This window comes from Chelonoidis abingdonii, chromosome 10 (genome assembly GCF_003597395.2).
Source record: "Chelonoidis abingdonii isolate Lonesome George chromosome 10, CheloAbing_2.0, whole genome shotgun sequence".
Lineage (NCBI taxonomy): Eukaryota > Metazoa > Chordata > Testudines > Testudinidae > Chelonoidis > Chelonoidis abingdonii.
In genome coordinates, this window is record NC_133778.1 from 18,106,683 (window position 1) to 18,127,628 (window position 20,946).

A 20,946-nucleotide genomic window follows, 5' to 3' on the forward strand; every position below is an offset into this window, starting at 1 on the left:
TCAACTGCTGTGAGCATTCCATAAGGGAAAACATCCACAAGATAAAGCACCCCCCAACATAGGCTGTGCTGTTTGTTTGGCAAGCACAGGGTTGTGCTTTTTCAGGGGCAAAAAAATGTTCTGTGCCAATTACTAATGGGAATTTCAGAGGAAGCATAAATATTTTTATCCATATAGGGAATGTACATGGTTCTGACCCAATATTTTATTTAGATATTATACTAATTTATTTGCATATGCTAATTCAATTTCTACATCAAACCTGGAATTTTTAAACGCTGCCAGCTGACTCTCACTGGGTGAGAGAGTAAACTGCCCCCAGGATGTCAGCATCTGCTTCTAGTAGTGGTTCCAACAGACTCAGTCAGAAGACAAATTGATATTTTTTTTTTAAACCAGAGATGGTCAGAATCAAACCAAAATGACGTAGGACCCGAAAGGAGAGACTGTGGATGGCGATCCTAGGTGGGATGAGTGCTGTGGAAGGTAAAGGGAAAGATCTTAACAACAGTAAAAGGTACTGAAGAATACATTGTCATGTATGAAGAAGGCAGCTGAACATTCAGAGGATGGTGTGGGAGTTGCAGTCAGAGGGAGGAGGACCACAGATTCTCTCTACTCTACAAATCAATTGCCACCAAAAACAAGGAAAAATAAATATATTAAATGTGAAAGAATTGAAGAAACCTCCAAAATCAGTTTTAAAAAGAAGCCTCACTTTCCCCACCTCATTTATGTAACTTAAATGTATCTATCTAGGAGAGACTCAAAATACTGAGCACCAAAATCGAGAATCTCTCCACCAAAAATCTGTTTTTTTGCTTAATTCGCATTAGATCAACTGCCTAAAAATGCACAAACAAATCATACAGCTTGCAGGCACCAGGTTTTAAAAATATGCTCCACTTCTGCTTTCCAGGCTGTCGTGATACAACAAGACAAATAAGAGCATAAGCAAAGTGAAGAGAGGTGGAGAAGGAAGGTGCAACAGATATGCTTTATTTATATATTCGCTGTATTTAAATCAAGTGGGTCAAGGAACTGTGACCCTTGCCTCTACTAAAAAGAAATGGAAGGCAAGAGTGAACAAGTGTAATTTAACACTTAATGAATTATCCATGCATGAAATATTCTCTGAATTCCAAGTAATCTAATGTGAATACACTAAATATCTACTTTCAAATAGATTAGGTTTATTTTTCGTTAACATGGTTATTTTTACTATGGAAAAATTTTTTAAAATGAGGTCTGCAAAAACAACACCTCTGTTTCCACATGTTGTGCCAAGGCGTGGAATTTCAGGGCTGGTGAAAAATTCCTACTGAACTACTGTAGAGTCCAGAGATCCTTCTGCTAGCTGGAAACTCCTCCACTCAAGTAGAACCGGTCAGGAAAGGGGAATGGTAGTGAGGGGAAATACCATATTTCTTCTGCACAAATGTATTGTTGTTCTTGTATAACAATTCGTAAAATTGTGATCTGCATTCTAAGTAGCAAAATATGGATTTGATTCTAGTAAGTGTTTCTTTTATTTTATACATGTTTATTGGAGCATTTATTACTTAACAATGCAATTTGGTCCTTCCCCTTTGACCATTATTTTCCCCACCTGCTATACAAACAAAAACACCCCCGTCCTTCCCCTGAATATCTTCATCCTGGTAGCAGATCCAAAATAAAAATGACACCTTCAAAAACTGCAAAAAATAGACCTACAGTGGATTGTAACAAACTCCAGCCTTCATACTGCATGTTAAAAAAACCAACCCCCCCCCCCACAAACAAACAGAAAACCTAGGAAGGGTCAGTGACAGAACACAGGTTCTCTGCCTCCAAGGTGCTGAATACCTTCAGTTCTCAAAAGAGAGTCTCAGAACCCTACAAGATAAGTAAGGTCCACAGGGTTTCAAAACACCTTTACAGGGAAAGTGCTTGGACAGTCTAGGTAGATAAGGCCTCATCCTGTGAGGTTCTTAGCACCTCCTGAAAGCGCTTAGCACATTCTCTCTCTGTTTTCATGAGATGCCACATAAATGTTCAGAGCTTTCAGTAAATGAACTGTTTTTCTTCAAATGGAATAGTTTTTCCTACCACAACAAAGAGTATAAAACAAGTTGTCTGAAGCTTTTAACTTCAATTACAAAGTCATAAAATTTCAGTCATAACATATGCATAAAGATTTTCAATTTATTTATTTTTATATTTGCATGACTCGAAATCACTGAAACAATTTTGCCACAGTTGAAAAAAAAATCAAAACAGTTTGTGAATATGGTGAACAGTATTCAACAAGGTTTGGGTTCTGGTGGTTTTGGCAACTGTTTGTAGCATTTGTTTTGAACATGTTATTTCAAGATACATCTTTCTGATCTGACAGCAACAATTTAGAGTCTTGAACATTTAGAAAAGACAAGAAAAACATGAGATACATTTAGACAATTAAAGAGAAAAAAAGAGAAGACAGCAAAATTTAAAAAGAAATAATACTTGCATATACAGGAAAATAATTGTTCCAGAAATAGCATAGCAAAAAGAATCTAATTTGAAACTTAATAAAAGACAAAACTATTTTGCTAATTTCTGGCAAGAACTGTTATTATTACAAATATTGCTAATATTTTTAATATTTTCAGACAGTCAAATTGAAGTATTAGTAAGGTGGATAGTTTCTCTTCAGTACTCATCTCACTATTTCCTTTAGAAGTCAGTTGAGAGCAAAGACTGTCAATTTTTTTAAGGTAGTTTTCCCCTTCTTTACTAAGGTAAAGCATGCATGACAACAAAGCAAAGCCCTTGAAATTTAAGAACTGAAATTTTGCTCCAAGTTTTCAATAGATTATAACCCACTGCTGAGTGAATTCCACAGAAATCGCAGGGCACCTCTGTTTTTTCAGCATGAAATAATCTAAAATGCAAGAAATTACCTCAGTACATATTTCCAAACTATGGGGAGAAGAGTTTCAGACTCCTCACTTTAACGTTTTGTGGAGAGGAAAAGTATTGTTTTTAAATACATCAAATCTCTTCCATTTAAACAAGTTTAAAACTGTGATATGCATGAACAAGGTATTTTCTGCCAGAAGATTAATTTAGTGCGGCTTTTTATCTGATTAGGATTCATTAGGATCCATTTCCTACTCCCCACTTTCAAATTGGGCCACCATTATCCTTGAATTCATCAGTCACAGACTGGATATGGTAGCCCACTGCATCTATGACTGCAAGTAGAAGCAACACAGACAGAGTTTGCTACAAAGCATATGATCGCTTTGTTCTGGCCCCTCCATTGTCTCCTAATGTGCTTCCCCGGCCTGTTCAAGCTTTGATTTCAATGTTCAAAGTCCTCAATGGATCAAGACTGAACTACATCTCCTATGGCATATCTCCATCCATGAACTGCCAGAGAGTTTACAAAACTCAGGATGAATCATATAAGATCTGGAGATCAACTATTCTCATTCAATGGCTGTGAAATGAGCTTCCAGACAAAGTCAGACTAGTTCAGAGTTTGAGCAGTTTATGGGCATGCTATAAAACCCTGCTATGTGTGAAAGTTTTCAAACCACAACCAGAATGAGATGCAGGATACAGAGATTAAATGCAAATAAACAATATAGCCTTCTGTATTAGCGGGAGACAGAAGTACAGAAGACTCCATGAACTATAGACCTCACCTTGTAAGTCTAATTTACTTGGGAGGCACCTCAATAATACAAAAAGACAAGTGATTGATAGCTGGAGATACACACAATTATGAAGACTCCTGAGTAGGGCAAGGTCTTGGTTATCTTGATAAACAACATGTTGTCAAATAACAAGAACAATATGAATCAGGGAAGAAGTGACATTATCAAAAACACACTGGGTATAAGCATAAGATAAGGACAACAATAATCATGAGTATATCGTGAGCAGGGCTTGATTAATCCCAATTACAAATTAATGGGATCAAGAGACATTAAAGAAACAAATGAATGCACAGATTTGGCGATGCATAATAATTACATCAGGTGAAACAGGCTGTAGCAGCCTTTCACTAAATTTTACAAAAAAACATTGGCAACCAAGCTGACTAGGTTCAATACATGTCTGATGAACGCTAATCAGCAAGCCTATAGCTTGGAGACCTGGCAGGTGCATAGCAAGCTGGAAAAAAAAACAAAAAAAAACTTTGATACCTCTTCACAACGACGTTACCATTCTACAAACAGACCGATGTCAGAAAGGATTTAAAAAGAAACTGGAAATTGCCATACCATCCAGATGATGACCAGGGCCCCAAAGAGGGAGGCTAAACAAACAAAACAAATCAGACAGATGGGTTGAAGACCAGTGCCTTCCCCACTATTCCTTAAAAGAGGAGAAAGCCAGACACAAAGTGAAATGACAAAGACAGAGAAACAAGGAGAAAGAAACAAAGAAGCATCTTTATTGATAGGGCAAAAGGAACTCGTGATGTGCCCCAAAAAGAGAGATGATCTGGTAGTTAAGAACTGTATCTTGGGTCTTGTGAGAGACAACAGACTTCCTGTGTGATCTCGGCAGACCCTTACCATCTCCGCCTCAGTTCCCCATCTGTAAAATGGGGATAATAGTGCTTCCTTACTTCACATGAGAGTTGTAAGAATAACACATTAAACATTGTGATATGCTCAGGTACTAGAGTGATGGGGACCATATAAGTATGACAGATAAATTAGATAAGAAATCCTCATGACAGTGCTGATTATAGTAAGGCAAATTTCAAGAGATCAAAAGTCATGAGAAATTGGTGGCTATCTTACAAGTTCAGCCCTATTGACAGTAATAGGAGATGGTGGCCATTCTGAATAAGGGAAAAATTTGTGAACTAGAAGGCTTTCATCACATTTTCATGAGAGAGGTTAAAAAACATCCCAAAATTGCTAGACATGATAAGAATCACAGAAGTTAGCAATTGATTAGAAAACAGATTTCAAAACAAAGACTACTCAATAAGGAAGAAAAAGTATTCCATGAACAGACTGCCATATGTCCAGTGGAGTCCTAAAAAGAGTGTGAAACAGTGGTTAAATATCCTTGTGGCATCCTGTGGCATCTACAAGAATACACATCTATGCTGTAGAAAGAATAAGGATGGGGAAATCTTTATTTAGATTTAGAGCACTGTAAGATGGTACAGAAGATGTACAAAACAAACGTGGAGAAAAAAAACAAGTTTTCTGCTTCTAATAGCTTATTATCCAACTCTGCTAAAGTGTGAAACGTGGGACAACCATTTAGCCACAAGAAGTTGGAGCCAATTTCAGAGCGAATCAGTGTAATAAGCTTAGATGAAAGAAGTGGATTTTAAGGAGGTATTTAAAAGCAGAAAATGGAAGGTGCTTAGTACACAGAAATAGTAGGTGATTCCAAGCATAGGAGCAGACTGAAAGAAGGCAAAGATGAGTGAGATGGCACGGAGTGGAGTGAGCAAAAGAGAGAACAACAAAATGAAAGCAAAGTTGTATGTGGGGATGGAGTTTTACACATACTTCTCAGGGCTTTTAGTTCATACAGTTTTGACAACTGACTAGAAAATGCAAAATTATAGTCAAGGATTATTTGCCTTCACCAAAGTTGAGTTGTTAGTTTGATTATGATATCTTAGCCGTCACGTTTAGTTTTCCAAATTACACCTTTTACTTCACAGTTAGGCAATGTACTATCATAACTAGTTTTCTACAACAAAGCATTTTAACGGACACCAGATTGTTTCACATTCTAAAAAGTGACTTCATAGTAGTGTGATTCATATGAATGACTCCCAAGATTAAGATTTAACTTGGCATAAGGACAGGTGAACACTAGCATGGAATCATTTTGCTCTGAACTCACTAGACTAAGTCCTTAATGAAATTCAGCATGGCACCAATTATACCAGTGGAGAGTCTGACCCATCTTGAAACTTGATGACTTTGGTTTACACAAAGGTCATTTTTTGTTTTGGTTCACATTCTGAGTTTTGCTTAGAATTTCAGATTGGAAGAAACCCAAAAAAATCAAAGTGAAACAACACCTAGTTTATACCAAATCTTCCATGGTTTCCAATCCAAACTGTAAATCATCTTCATTTCACTCAAAACTTGGCCTAGATTTACCCTTTCAGCAATGTTTCTCAAGTAGTCAGAAAAACTAACCAACAATTTAGATCAGAACAACAGAGTTAGACTTCTGCACCAGTTATCTCCTGTCTAGTATAACTGAGGGAGAAAGAGGAGTTACTCATCTGATTGCCCTGGAGGAACAGGTCTCACAAAAGGTGCCTATGCAAATTTGCCTATCCTGTATAATGGATGCTGTGGAGATAGCATTTTACAGGTTATAAAAGTGTATTTACAAATATAATAAAAATTTAAAAAGCAGCTGAAGGAATAACCTTAATAAAAAGAGAGATGGGATTTTAACCAAGAAAATACCTACTTTTTGTGGGACATTGTGGATCAGAGGAGTGCTTATTTGTTTAGATACATGCACTCCACCTATCTTAGTCTTTAAGCTGCTTGTGAAATTGTTTAAAAAGCAAAATACAAACATAAAAGAGCAGCATACTTCTTCCTTTCCCCATATCCCACAAGCAGTCAGAACATACAATACAAGTCAAAGTCATAAACATTTATCATCCAAGGTAAACGATACTCCCATACATAAAAGTGCTTAAGTATGCAAGTGAAGTGAATTTTCAGGATGGAAAAAAGGAGGGAGGCAATATGATGGTGAGCACATGTACTTAAAATAAAAATATAATAATCTTCTTGTCCTGCATGCTGGCAAACGTATTCATGAATCAATATTAAACAGAAGGTGCTCATACCTGAAAGTGAACTTGGCCTTCTGAGATATCAGCTGTTCAGTGTGCCCAGTGAGATCCATTTCTCCATCTTCAAAAGATAACTGTGTTGCACCCTATTGAGAGATTCACATTTTGAAACAAAATATATTTGTATGGATTTGAAACAACAGTTGTATGATATTTGAGTCTCCGCTTGAAATGGAAAACAAGACCAAGAACTATCTCAGCATTCCCACTGGCAGTTGAAATGAGAGGTTCTGTTCTATATATAGAATGTGAGGCACTCTGCTGTTTCTCTGAGCACTTTGTATCTGAGGTGTTTTCCTTACGGGACAGAGTCCTTTGTGCTTACAGTGACTTTCTGGTTTAATACTCTGGGAAGTCCATGATCATTATTTGCTTTCAGAAAGGATCTTTCAGAACTCAAAGGCTAACATACTGTACAGTAATCAAGGCCACGTGTATTATATGGTATATCAGGTCTATATTATATAGCAGCAATCTCCCCTGCCCAAACTTACTTGGCTTGTTGAGGGATTTGGTAAGGCACCTCCCCTTTCATCCTGTGGTTGTGCCCTAATTCCTCATTTTCTTCCCCTTCCCTGAGTGACTCATTCCCTCCCCAAATTTAGATGGTCCATTGGTGACTTTGATATGCTCAGTGTCTGCCAGGTCAGAGCGGAAGGGGATCAGAGAGGAGGAAAACTCGTTCTATTGGAGCCCGGCTCACTGGGCCATCTTGCCCCACAAGTCTAGATCTCCTCTACCCTCATGAGTCAGAGAGAGGCATAACATAGTCATGTGGCTGCACATGCAGATGCTGCAGACTAGAGCTTGCATACCCAAAAAGCTGCTTGGAAACAGAAAAGGCCTTCTGGCTTCCCCAATGCCATTTGCCAGAAGATGAGGACGAATGGCTAGAGGGAAATGGTTGTGAAGAATCATTGAAATGCTGCAAGGAAGAAAGTACTTGAAGAAGAATTTTTCTGGAGCTTTTGAGCTTTATGGAGGTATAGTAGAGGTACCCTCTCTTATGCAGAGCTGGCGTGAAACGCTCACTTTTTCTGATCCAGAGCCACCTTCTCAGCCCACGAGGAACTGGCTGGCTTTGAAGAAACACAGTAGCTTTGCGTCTTCTTCAGTATCTGCTCTGGCAATAGTGCTATAGCAGGGAGAATATTTATGGGGTAAAAGCAGGGGTTTTTTTGCAACAATCTCACAGAAAAGGATGTTACGCAGCCATTTGACCAGACACAAAATATGCTGCACACAGGGACCTGACACTAATGCCAAAGCACTTTGGAAACTATTATTTAACTTTCTGTTCCAGAACCTCACATTCTTTGTGTTTGCTTTTTTCTTTATTGGGAAAGGGAAGAGGTACCAAAGAGATAAGACCACTGTCAGCTTGTGATGTATTAGCTTTAATGTACTGTACTTCACTGTGACCCTCATGGCAATAATGTAATCAGAGCAAAATCCATAACAAAGACCTTCTCTGGAGAGGTCACTTCTGCCAGCTCTGTAACAGGAATATAGCTGGAAGATATAAATCTTCAGATGTCAACACACAAAGAGAATTCAATTCATTGTTTGATCTTATCCAGATTAAATAAAAATTAACTTTAGTTTTTTTATTTATTTGGCAATGGCACACATTCTTCCAGTGTATATTCTTACTGTTACCAAGTTGTCTTCAGATAACCAGAGTGGCAAGGTTGTATACCGAATCTAAAAATACCAGCAGGATTAGTTATTCTATTTCTCAATAATAAGATCTTATGGCCTAAGACGAAACTATATTATAACTTTCCATTTCTCAGAGAAATAGGACTTTGTAAAACTGGCATTGTTGGGGTCAATATATATGGTGTCTCGACTTCTATGACAAGTTGTTCAGTTTATAAGTAACAAGGGGGAAAGGGATAGATTTTTTTCTTGCAAACTAAGCTTGGAATCAGGAGGTCAAGCTGGATTTTATCTTGTTCCCAAACCATTTTGTAAGTGAAATCTAACATATCGACAGAATTGTTACCTAATCTGAATAGAAGCCAGCTCACTCCAATGTAGAACAGTAAAACCAATAACAGTGAATAAGAACAAAAGCTATTTTTTTGTCATTAAAAGTAAGTAAATAAGACTGAGTACACAGAGGAGGCAGGTATTTTGAGGTTATTTACATAGTGGAACCACTCTTCAAGGGACAATTCCCTGATAAACTGTAAGAATTCCCTACTCAGTATTATCTCATAAATTAACAATGCAATCTCAAACAAAGGATAAGTGATGCAAATCTGACACACGGTCTCCAAGTGATGACTTCCACTTCCTAGCAAATCCAGCCTTGATGACAATAAGGTCCACAAGCAGACCAACTTCATTAACAGGAATGTACTAGATCTAGCAACTCACTAGCAAAGCAAACCCTATAACAACATGGTAATACTGGTGCCGAAGAGGCTCTTGCCTTTGTATAGCATTGGCAATAGTAACAGGAATAGAAATATCAGAATTTGATCTCATTCTGCACCTTTTACTCACAAAAGTATTCCTAGATTTTAAGACATAGAGGACCTTTTTGATCAACTGATCTCCAGCATAACAAAGACCTTAGAAACTCACCCATAATTTCTGCATCAAACCCAGTACTTCTGCTCGAGCTGTACTCTCAACTCAAAGACATAAGGCACTCAATCACAATAATTATTAGGAACTGACAAATAGTATGCACACAGCCTCACATATTAAAACCTCTTATTGAGAGAGGAAAGGTGGACTAGAACATTGAGTTTACAATCTAAGAAGTGGAATGGAATCTCGTTTCAGTGCAATAATCACCAGAAATGGACAGAAGGGAATTCCATGTAATACCGCAGCTAACCTGTAGAACTGTACTAGGTTTAAGCCCATCACCTTCTGGCCCAAATGTGAGACTGCTAGCGTGTAAGCTTATGGCAACACAAGAACCATTTAAAAGAATAACAAATAATCCCACAACAGTGCTTCTAGGGCTGATTTTAGATTTTTCAAAAGCAGCAGAAGTGAGTAAATTATGTGGTGACACAGTTATTAAAGTCAACTGACAGCATAATACAAAAGCACTACAGTTTGTAGTTTGCAAATAAAAAGCATAACATGCTAAATCATGTGGTGAAACAAAAGTCATGAAATTGCACATATCTAAAAATAAAGAATATTTTTACTTTCACCTTATTTAAGAAATTTAAAGAAAGTGCTGTCAAAAACATGTCTTTCACATTAGAATCAAAAGGGAGAAAACAAGCCTTCTGTAATAAAGTCAACTTTGAAACCTATCTTCTTGGCCAGTTCTGTACAAACACATATAACCCAAGTGCTTGAAAATTTCTGGTATTCCTTTTGCTACAGCTGTCAAATTGCGCACTCCTGCATGCACCTGAGAGTGTGTGCAAACCATTGATTGATATAGATTAGAAACCTTCCACCCCAAGAAGATGTACTATCTATCATTCCTTCTCAACAAAAAATACTGTGTTTAGATTTTCTGTACATTAAACATAACACTGAAAAGATGTTAGAGATAACCAGGCAAACAGGTGTAAAAATGTTCCATTACAGAGCTAGGATGATAAAATGGCTACTTACCTTTTATTGTGATTCTTCAACAGCATTGTGTCTGCATAGTCACACTAGAGAGGAATGCATCCCCAACCAAGTAATGCTCAGCTTCAGAAATATTCAGAGCTCAGGTTATAAAAGGATCCCCAACTACCTCAATTCCTTCTGGTAAATCAAGAATGCTGTGAGATTAGTAGTTGTAGGCAATGGGGAAGAAGGGCAGGCAGTGTGAAAATGCTGATACAAAACTCTTGAAGAGCTACAGTTATGACAAATAACCATAACGTTCTTCTTGTGGCCTAGTCAATGGCAGATACACAGCGTGGTTTCCTACCTCCACAGGAGTTCTGTCACCATTGCTTTCAATATTAGCATCAACTGGATGATGGATAAGCTTGAGGAGGCAGCTGTTGATGTTGTTGAGCTGAGCACTATTCTGTTTTGAGATCTTGAATAAGCCAATGACATTTCTTGTTGGCTCAGTGTGGTGAATCGCTGCACTGACAGGTCAATCTTGTCGGGCAAGAAGCAGCACAGATTGGTCTGGTTATTAAGCAGGATAAAACAAAGACCCTGACCATCACTATCACGTAGCCTCCAGCTCCAGATTATAACCAGCTCAGTATTAACCTGTCCGGGCAGGACATTGGGAAAGTGCTAACTGTTGAAGACTTGGACAGCATCACAGACAATACTGGAGGATGCAGACACCTGTATAGCAGCAGCTGCTGCCATATTTTGGGCCCTTTGGCAGCCTCTGTGGAGATGCCACAACATCAAAGCTTGCTTCAAAGCTGCAGGTCAATAGAACCCTTGGTTATACCAACTTTATTGCATAGCAGCAAAACATGGCACAGACGAAGTCTAAGAGCATTGAACTGACATTTTCAATTCTTATCATGTTCACCAGCTGCTCCACATTAAGCGTCAGGACAAGATCAGAAGTGAAGATATTCTAAGCCACACACAGCAATTGCCTCCATCAGCACTGGTTCGGCTTAGGCAGCTTTCTTGGCATGGACATGTTATTAGGATGGAAGTCCAACAAATTCTGAAGCATCTTTACCAAAGAATGCCACTACACAGCTGGCGATCAGGTGGTTGCCAAAAGCGTCAGTGGTGCGATAAGATTTCCAGGGATGGACAAACCGACTATCCAGCCAGACTACTTTAAGAATCCATCTGGGAGGTGCTCAGTCTGCTAGGAGACCACGTTCCTTTGGGATTTGCCATGATGATGATGGTTCCCAAAACAAGTCTCAGAATCAGATGCTAAGTTGAGAGAGTAGTGCTGTGTAAATGCCTGAAGAAAACCTCAAGTGGCAGCCCTGCAAGAGGAACACTTTGCACCCAGTGCATAAGATGTGCACTTAACACTATCTTTTATCAATCTGGAGAATGCATCAACTAGGGGAGTTTATGTACATATAGATGAAGCCCAAAGTGAAATATCTTGATTTGGAACTTTATTTTAATTGAAAGAGTTAAAAGTGAAAATAGTTATTTGAAGTTCAAGCTTACAGTGCTGCATCCCTTGAGGACACAGGCTTTTATTAACAAAGGAAACGCAGTACCAGAAAATCCTAATCCTAAAAGTAAAAGGTCACAAAGCAGCAGCAGCAGGTTACAGCTCTTTATTTCCTTATTTGGCCAATAGCAGCCCTCCTTTCAAGAAAGTTCAGCCGGAGTTCAGATCTTACCAACCTAACAAACAGAACCATGCAAGGAAACTTGTGGGCTTAAAGGGATACTTAGTTTACAAATGCAGGAAATGTATCATCTGTTGCTCTCACAGAGGAGTTTAATTACCACATTTAAAAAGTGAACATTTTTAGCAACACTTTCAGGATCACGGGAGAATTTCTGACAGCCAGAATGAGTTTAAACACCGCAGCACTATTTTTAGCTCTAAAAATAAACACTTTCATAAATATTCCCAAACCAATTAGCAGCAGCTAGAAAGTAAAGGTGTTTACATTTAGTTAGGACTAGACCCAACAATTTACAGACTCCACGTAAGAGACAAAAGAGCGCAAGCCCAGTTGACTATCAAGGGGTGAATGCAATTTTACTCAGTTTAATTTTAACATATTTTAACTTAACCTTAATGTAAATCAGTTGAATCACACAGACACACGTGCCACTGAGAACTGTTCAAAATGTTCAAAAACACCTGTTGTACAGCCCTTAAGATTTTGATAGAACGATTCCACATCTTAATGCATTTCCTCAGAAAAAGTCACATTATTTTCACCTTGTTCTGTCAGAACAAAGCAAAGGCTACTGATATATAAACACATACATATACACATAAACATTTTGTGTGTGTGTGTAGAAAACAAATGAAGCACTGTTTGTTGAATTATAATAATCAGTGTCTTTTATTATTACCGTATTGCTACAGGTATCAAATCCAAAAACCCTAGAAATACTGGAAAGGGTTCAGAATACAAACCTTCTCTGCACTGTCAGGCTGCACATTTACAATGGGCCTAACCTAAACCTTGGATGCCAACACTTCTCATTTTTAGGGTGGGAAAGATAGTTGGGAGGAGGTATTCAAACTCTGGATTCCAATCGAAATAACTGATCTCAGGCTCATTTCTAACTACTGCAGCATTATAACTACAAAACTTCCAGTGGTATTTTGGGTTTATAGGTCCAGCCCTAATTTAGTAGCCTTTAGGCAAATACTTTAACAACATAAAAGTCTGTATAAAGTAGCTTACAGTTAAATATTACCAGTTGCTTAACTCCAAGTAAATTTTAACTTGTTATTAAGAAAGCACCACAGGGAAAGCTAATATCTATGAACATTAAACAGACATTTTACTTTAAAATTTAAAGTAACCATTAGCTATTTCTTCTTCTATAGAGCAAGGATATGTTAAAGCTAGACAATATATTGACTGGTGATGTATCTTACCAAATAAGCAGTCAGTTATCAGCAAACTGTTCTTTGCCATCTTTGTAGAGGAAAGGATGGATCAATAAAAAAAGGTTTTTTTAAACAACAAAGAAAAAACACAAGCCTGCTGTGTATTAAATACTTTTGGTGGACTACACAAAAGATTAAACTCATTTAGGTGTCAGAAACAAGAACTATTGATGTCAAGATCAGCATTTCATCTGTTCAGCAAATCTTTCAACATTAGGCTATCACCACCCTGTCTGTCTCTACCCACACAGTAACAAATAAAAGGAGAAAAAAAGCTGTCTGAAATAGATGTTTGCAAGCAGAATGTTTAGTACTGCATATGTAGAGCTAAAAGAGGCTTCAAGAAAATTCTGGTTTCATTTTAACACCTTGCTATTTATTTCCTCCACTAAATTCAAACATGAAACTAGTCCCTTGAAAAAGAGCCAGTCAGAGAAAAATGTATTTCTGAGTATGCTCTTAATTGCAAAGTCCATCTCAAAGATGAAGGTGCTGACTGATGGACATCTAACTGCCATATTTTAACCAATATTTTTATAACTATAAATATACATTTTAAAAAGAATGGAACATTCCTAATTGTATAACATCCATTCGTCTAGGAGTCCCATAGCATAACTACCATCAAAACATCAACCAGACTCTCTTTAAATAAGCCAAACTAATGTACATGCCAGCCAATAAAATACTGCTAAACTGAGGGAAAAGACTGCAATATTTTCTCCCAGACTTTTCCAATCTTTCCAGAAGTGTGCTTAATGTAGATCACTCTGCCACCATAAAACGTGAAACGTATTTTTAAACAGCCTGCAATACTTCCATTTCACGTACTGATTAAACTACATCATCCTCTTAACCATTCAGAATAAAATTCATTTGAAATGGATAATTGATGGAATTGTGCAGTGTCTACAAATGCAATTAATCACTTGATGAAGATGATTTTAGGGCCGGGATAGGCAACAAATATGAAAACATGAATCTTAAAGCTTCTTTGAGTTTTGTCAATTGAAATATATTCCACTGGACTCCTTGATATGGTTAGGGAAAGTAGTATGAGGCCAATATTCAAGTGATCTGATGTCTAGTAACTACGTTTAGGCCACATATATTTTGACTTCCAACATGTAATAAGTCAAGAAATGGTGGCAGCAGCATTTCCCCACCATGACTACACAGGGATTTCCTGGATGTCTGCATGTGCCACAGGAGGCTCCAATTCAATAAGATAGTTCCTAAGCATGTACTTAGAAAATCAGTGGGACTACTCATGTAAGCACATGCTTTAGTACCTTGCTGAATTGGTGCCAGGATGAGAATTGGGACAAGGAAGGAAAGAGCTAATGGTTAGGAACACCTGTTATGGTACCATAATCAAAATAACACTAGAAAACTTGACAAAAGCGGACAGAGGGAGAGGAAACAAAAATTCAAATGAAAAAACTTACTGGCTGCAAAAAAAAAAAAAAAGGGGGGGGGGAGGGGGCAGAATCCTGACCTTATTTATTTTAAATATCTGGGTTTAGTTATCAGTTATTAGTTTGGGTTTGCACATGTTCTTTGTGAGTTTTCTCTATTATGAGTATTAATCACTATAGTTAGTCATTTTAAATTCTAAATTAATAAAATTATATATAGACACAGTATGTTAAATATCTTTTAAAATTAAACCATGCTGTCCTTGGAAAGTTTCTGCTACAGTAAAAACTCTACACAGCTATACTGCACAAGGGCCAATGTAAATATTTGAAAATTCAGGCATTGCATCATGACACATGCAGAAATAATCATAACATGAAAAGCTGGATAGAGGCTGTCTTGTGTCTCGCTCTAAAGTACTGAAGGCCAGGAAAATACTGTTGTGTGTACATTTCAATGTTGTGTAACAATGAGTATCTTAAAGATCTTTGTACAGAGCTACACAAAACCTGAGATGGTGTAGACATAGTAATGTTTGAGCTCCTTCAGAAGAAAGGGATTATGCGTTAAGTGAAGAGTAAATTATGCATTTACATAGATTGAAGTAGAGCTGGGATCATTTCAGGCCTGGGAAATTGTAACTAGTATACACTGTATTGGTCTACCAACAAACTATATGAAAGCTGCCAGAGCAATGAAACACAAGGCCTCAGCACCAAAATCAAAGGCCTCTTAACATTTAAGGTAAAGGAAATTCTCTATTAGCTGTAACAGTATTAGAGTTCACACCTTTTGTGGTCAGTTGCTTTGTGAGGGAGGCTAGGAAGAACAGACAGAGCAAATCCTAGTGTAACTAAGCGCAGGGCTCAAAGGAAGAGAAAAATTAATACTAATATTGGCAAACTTCTTCAGAAGTGATGTCACATCACTCCTCTGCACATAAAACATGTCATGACTTAAGTCCAGGGCTTGAGACTTGAGAGCTTCCAGGGCTACACATGAGCAGTCTCTTCTCCAGTGTGGTATAAAAGCTGTCTTTTGTAAGCCTTGCAAAGGATACAAGATATTGGGATTTAAAGCCATTACTGGTCTAAGGCCAGGTCTACACTAGAAAATTAGGTCAGCATAGCTTAGAGTTGCCGGGGGTGTCCAGTTTTCGACTGGAACATCTGCCAAAAAGGAGCCCTGGCGGCTCCGGCTGGCACTGCCAACCGGACCATTAAAAATCCGGTCAGTAGCACAGCGGGGGCCCAGGGCTAAGGCAGGCTCCCTGTCTGCCCTAGCTCCGCACGGATCCTGGAAGCAGATGCCAGGTCCCTGCAGTTCCTAGATGCATGAGCGGCCAAGGAGGCTCTATGCACTGCCCCCGCCCCAAGGGCCTGCTCCGCAATTCCCATTGGCCAGAAACCATGACCAATGGGAGCTGCAGGGGTGGCGCCTGCAGGCACAGGGGCAGCACATGGTGCCTCCCTAGCCGCCCATGCATCTAGGGACCTGGCAGCTGCTTCCGGGAGCCACGGAAGCAGCTGCCCCACACCTCCTCCTAACACCCCAACCCCCTACCCTAGCCTGGACTGCCTCCTGCACCCAAATGTCCTCCCAGAGCCCACCCCCCACACCCCAAACTCCTCATCCCTGGCCCCCATCCCAGTACCGTCACCTCCCCTGCCCCCCTAACCCCCTGCCCCAGGCCGAAGCCCTCTCCCACACCCTGAATCTCTCATTTCTGGCCCCACCTGGAGCCCACACCCCCAGCCCAGAGCCCATACCCCAACTCCCTGCCCCAGCCTGGAGCCCTCTCCCGCACCCCAAAGCCCTGATCCCCAGCCTGCACCCCAGCCAGAGCCCTCACCCCCTCCCATACCCCAACCCCCTGCCACAGCGTGGTGAAAGTGAGTGAGGATTGGGGAGGGTGAACAATGGATGGAGGGGGGGATGGAGCTTGCAGTGGCAAAGCCTCAGGGAAGGAGTGAGGCAGGGGTGTTTGGTTTTGTGTGATGATAAAGTTGGCAACCCTATCATAACTACACCACTCAGCAATGTGAAAAATCCACAGCCCTGAGTGGCACAGGCAGGAGATCCCCTCTCGTTGGCATAGGCAGTATCTACACTGAAATACTACAGCAGCACAGTTGCAGTTTCCTGCTGTAGCATTTTTAAATTCAGACAAGCCCTAAGACTGAATTTTGCCTGTCTTAGACTTCAGGCAGCAATAAACTTTTGCAAAGGAAATTCAGCATTTGGGATGACGAAAAGGAAACGCTTCTGGAAAGAAAAAAACATAGCGGCTGTTTGAAGTTGCTCAGGGATTTGGACTATTAAAATAAATCCCAGGAAGATAGACTGGGCCAGTCATGTGATTATATGAATCTAATAAGCAGAGGTGTGTGATGACTACATTTATCACCCATCACATAGATATCAACTTCACAGTCTAGTGTATGTATACACCTACATAGATGCTTGCGTTTTTAAAGTCCTCTGAGAGCCATCATCATGAAAGAAGTTATATACATGTAATATACTCTTTAATTAGACCTACAGAATTTTTTTAAATAAGACTATCCACAGTTAGAAGCCTGCACTATATCACATACTAGATCAACTAACTAACTGCAGAAAGAATTGTGTTTGTTTTGGTTTTTTAAATGCAATGCAAGCTAACAGAGAAAGTAGCAGAAAAATTAAGTAATTATTCAAAACGTATAAATCTATAATCAATCACTTACCCTAAGTGCTTCAAGAAAGAATAAAAATAAGATCTAAGACAGAAGGCAGAATTCTTATTGATAAAAAAACTGCGCTGTCTTTGAGCAACATAGATTTTACTTTGCAGATTTTCAAGCTTGTGTAAATAAAGCACTGAAAGCACTGCTAAGAGCCATGGGCAGGCACTGTGGATGGTTCCAGCTGTGCAAATGTACTTTTTAATTTTAATACCTTATTTACCTTTTGGTCTTTTAATTAATTTGAAGTGGATTTAGTAGAAACGTGCTAGATTAACAGTCCTGCAAATCCATGACTTAGTATATATTTTCCATAAATAAATTAACACTAAACATCAGTGCAAGACAGTGAAGAACCAGGTATTATGCGTTTAAATTTACCGAACCCACTGCTTCCTGCTCTTGGACATGAGAGGTTTGTATTCAAGTATGGTGCATAACCTTTGGACATTTGAGTTCCCACCAGAGTTGTGCTGGAGCATTCATATGGGAACAAAGATCACTGAGAAACTACGCTGGCTCCATAAACACTTACCTCTTTCCCAGCTGGATGGGAATTCCCTTGGGGCAATAAATAAATGCAAAAATTAGCATTAAATCTCTTATATTTCTGCCAGGAAATCTACCAATTGGTCTCAGAGCAAATGAACAAAACTTAATGTCATCGCCTTCCAGCCTGACATGCCACCTCCAACCCCTCAAAATCCAGAGCCTGAAACCCAGTTTACATGAAGGACTTTCCCGCAAGGAGGAGAAGAAACAGGAAATTATTCTGTCATGCTGCCCACTCTGCACTTGTATTAGTTTTGGGTACTTTGTGCTCATTTTCCTTTGCTCCCTACTGTAATATAAAGTAGTGTCTTTAAATTTAAAGGCATAGAATGAAGCATATACATATGTTTTTTCTCAAATAATACCACTAGAGACATATCAGTTAGAGAGGGTGGACAGTCTATTTCCAGTTTGTAACATTTGTCCATTAAACAACAGAACTAAACTTGGCAGTTTTTATCCTCCACTTTTATTTGCACCTTGGCACTAGGACAACCTAGTTTGCTTGTAAGACACTAGCAATGAAAACTAGTGAAAGGTTGCTCAGAATATTCACACTGGAAATCTATATTTTATCTATCTAGTATATTTACAACTGGCATATTTGATACTCAGTGGTTTACATTAACAAATATGTATGCATACATCATGGATTTACCAAAAAACAATACATTTATTTTCTTTCCTGCACTTCAGATATACTTTTCTCTTTGTATTTCTGCTACAAGCAGCAGAAAACATCACTAAATGGCACTATTTGGGAATGGCACTTTTCTTTGGATTGATAGTATTTGGAGGGTGGGGCAGAGTTGACTCCTGGGCTATGTCTATACTACAGCTTATGCCAGCATAACTTATGTCACTCAGGGATATGAGTTACACCAACATAAGCACTGGTGTGGTTAGCGCTATGTTGGCAAGAGAAGCTACCGCCGCTCACAGAGATGGTTTTATTATGCTAACAGGAGAGCTCTCTCTTGTCAGCATAGAGTGTCTTTACCAGACACGGCGCCGTGCAGCTGCATCACTGCAGCGCTGTTATGTATAGACAAGATTTGAAAATTACAAGTCTAGAGTTTGGTTTCTTTGTCAGTTGTGCAAAGAGTAATAGGTCACATCTCTTTTAAAAATAATCACTAAAAGCACTGTACAAATCAAATCAGGATTATTTCTTCATCAACATTTTATTTTATCTAGTTAACATTCTAAATTGTATCCTGTGCAGTCATGCATGCTATTGCAGATCTCCAATCACTGAAAAATGGAATCCAAATTTTAGTATCACCATATGAGACTAAAGGAGGAATATTTTCAAAATTACATAGTTACATGGAAAAATCTTTACAAATTTAGTTAGTAGTAACAAATTAAAACCTAAACCCTTTCTTTAACAGCAACCAATGTGTATTCAGTGCTATCTGAAATGCCTGAAAGTACACTTCTATTCTGAAAACTGATTGTACAAACGATAGCTTAGTGTTATATCTTTATTCCCTTCAGTTAACCCATTATCAAATTTAGCTGAGTTTCATAGTCAAACAATTTTTGGTTTTTTTTTTTTTTTAATATATAAATGACACACACAAGCTTATCCTGGTATCTGAAAAGCAACAATGATGGTGCAAAAAGCATTTGTCTGAAACCACCCCGTCACCGTAAACTGTAGTGAGGTTGGTTTCCAAATGCCAAAATCCAAACCAGCTTCCAGTTTTGCCCATTATTAAAATTTCAAGGTATGTGTTTTTTTTTTGTTTGCACTTCACCACCAACGATTTTAATTCTAAAATTAGAGACAGCTTAACACTTGTGACACACAAAAATAGCGTGGCTTGCTTTTCCACTGTTCTATTCATTCTACATTGCAGAGAAGAATAATATCTTGTCTTTCAGGCACATCATGTCTTCAACAACAATATCCTATAGCGAGGGAGGGCACAAGTTAGGACCTGTCTACATGAGAAAATTGTGCTGATTTTGCTAAATTGGTTTAGAAACTAAGGGCACGTCTACACTATGGGATTATTCCGATTTTACATAAACCGGTTTAATAAAACAGGATTGTATAACGTTGAGTGCACGTGGCCACACTAAGCACATTAATTCGGCGGTGTGCGTCCATGGTCCAAGACTAGTGTCGATTTCCAGAGCTTTGCACTGTGGATAGCTATTCCATAGCTATCCCATAGTTCCCGCAGTCTCCCCCGCCCCTTAGAATTCTGGGTTGAGAGCCCAGTGGCTGATGGGGCAAAAATCATTGTCATGGGTGGTTCTGGGTAAATGTCGTCATTCCTTCCTTCCTCCGGGAAAGCAATGGCAGACAATCATTTCACGCCCTTTTTCCCCTGGATTGCCCTGGCAGACGCCATAGCACGGCAATCATGGAGCCTGTTTTGCCTTTTGTCACTGTCACCATACGTGTACTGGATGCTGCTGACAGACGCAGTACTGCAGTGCTACACAGCAGCATTCATTTGCCTTTATAAGGTTGCAGAGAGGGTTACCATCCCTATTGCACCGTCTGCCATTGTAAATTGGCAATGAGATGATGGTTATCAATCATTTTGTACCATTTGTGATTGGAAATTGGTAATGGTGGTTGTCAATCATTTTGTACTGTCTGCTGCTGTCATGGGTGCTCCTGGCTGGCCTTGCTGAGGTCGGTCGGAGGCACATGGACAAAAATGGGAATGACTCCCTTGTTCATTCCCCTTTTTATGTTTTGTCTAAAAATAGAATCAGTCCTGCCTAGAATATGGGGCAAATGTACCAGAGAACCAGAGAGCACAGCTGCTCTGGATCAGAGCCCCAGAGATCCCTCAGAAATGATGGCATATATGCTATTCTAGGGGGTGCCCTGCAACAACCCACCCATTGCATCCCTCCTCCCCCAACCCTCCTGGGCT

General features: G+C 39.1%; 1 protein-coding gene across 2 annotated transcripts in view; it reads right to left on the reverse strand.

The window, feature by feature from the left end:
• Window positions 1-20,946, reverse strand: part of PARD3B (par-3 family cell polarity regulator beta) — a 725,193-nt gene that overhangs the window by 370,304 nt on the left and 333,943 nt on the right. For both annotated transcript variants that reach the window (XM_075069989.1, XM_075069988.1), the window contains exon 5: window positions 6,833-6,924. In XM_075069989.1, coding sequence (XP_074926090.1) covers window positions 6,833-6,924 — 92 coding nt within the window. The remainder of the gene's footprint in view (window positions 1-6,832; window positions 6,925-20,946) is intronic.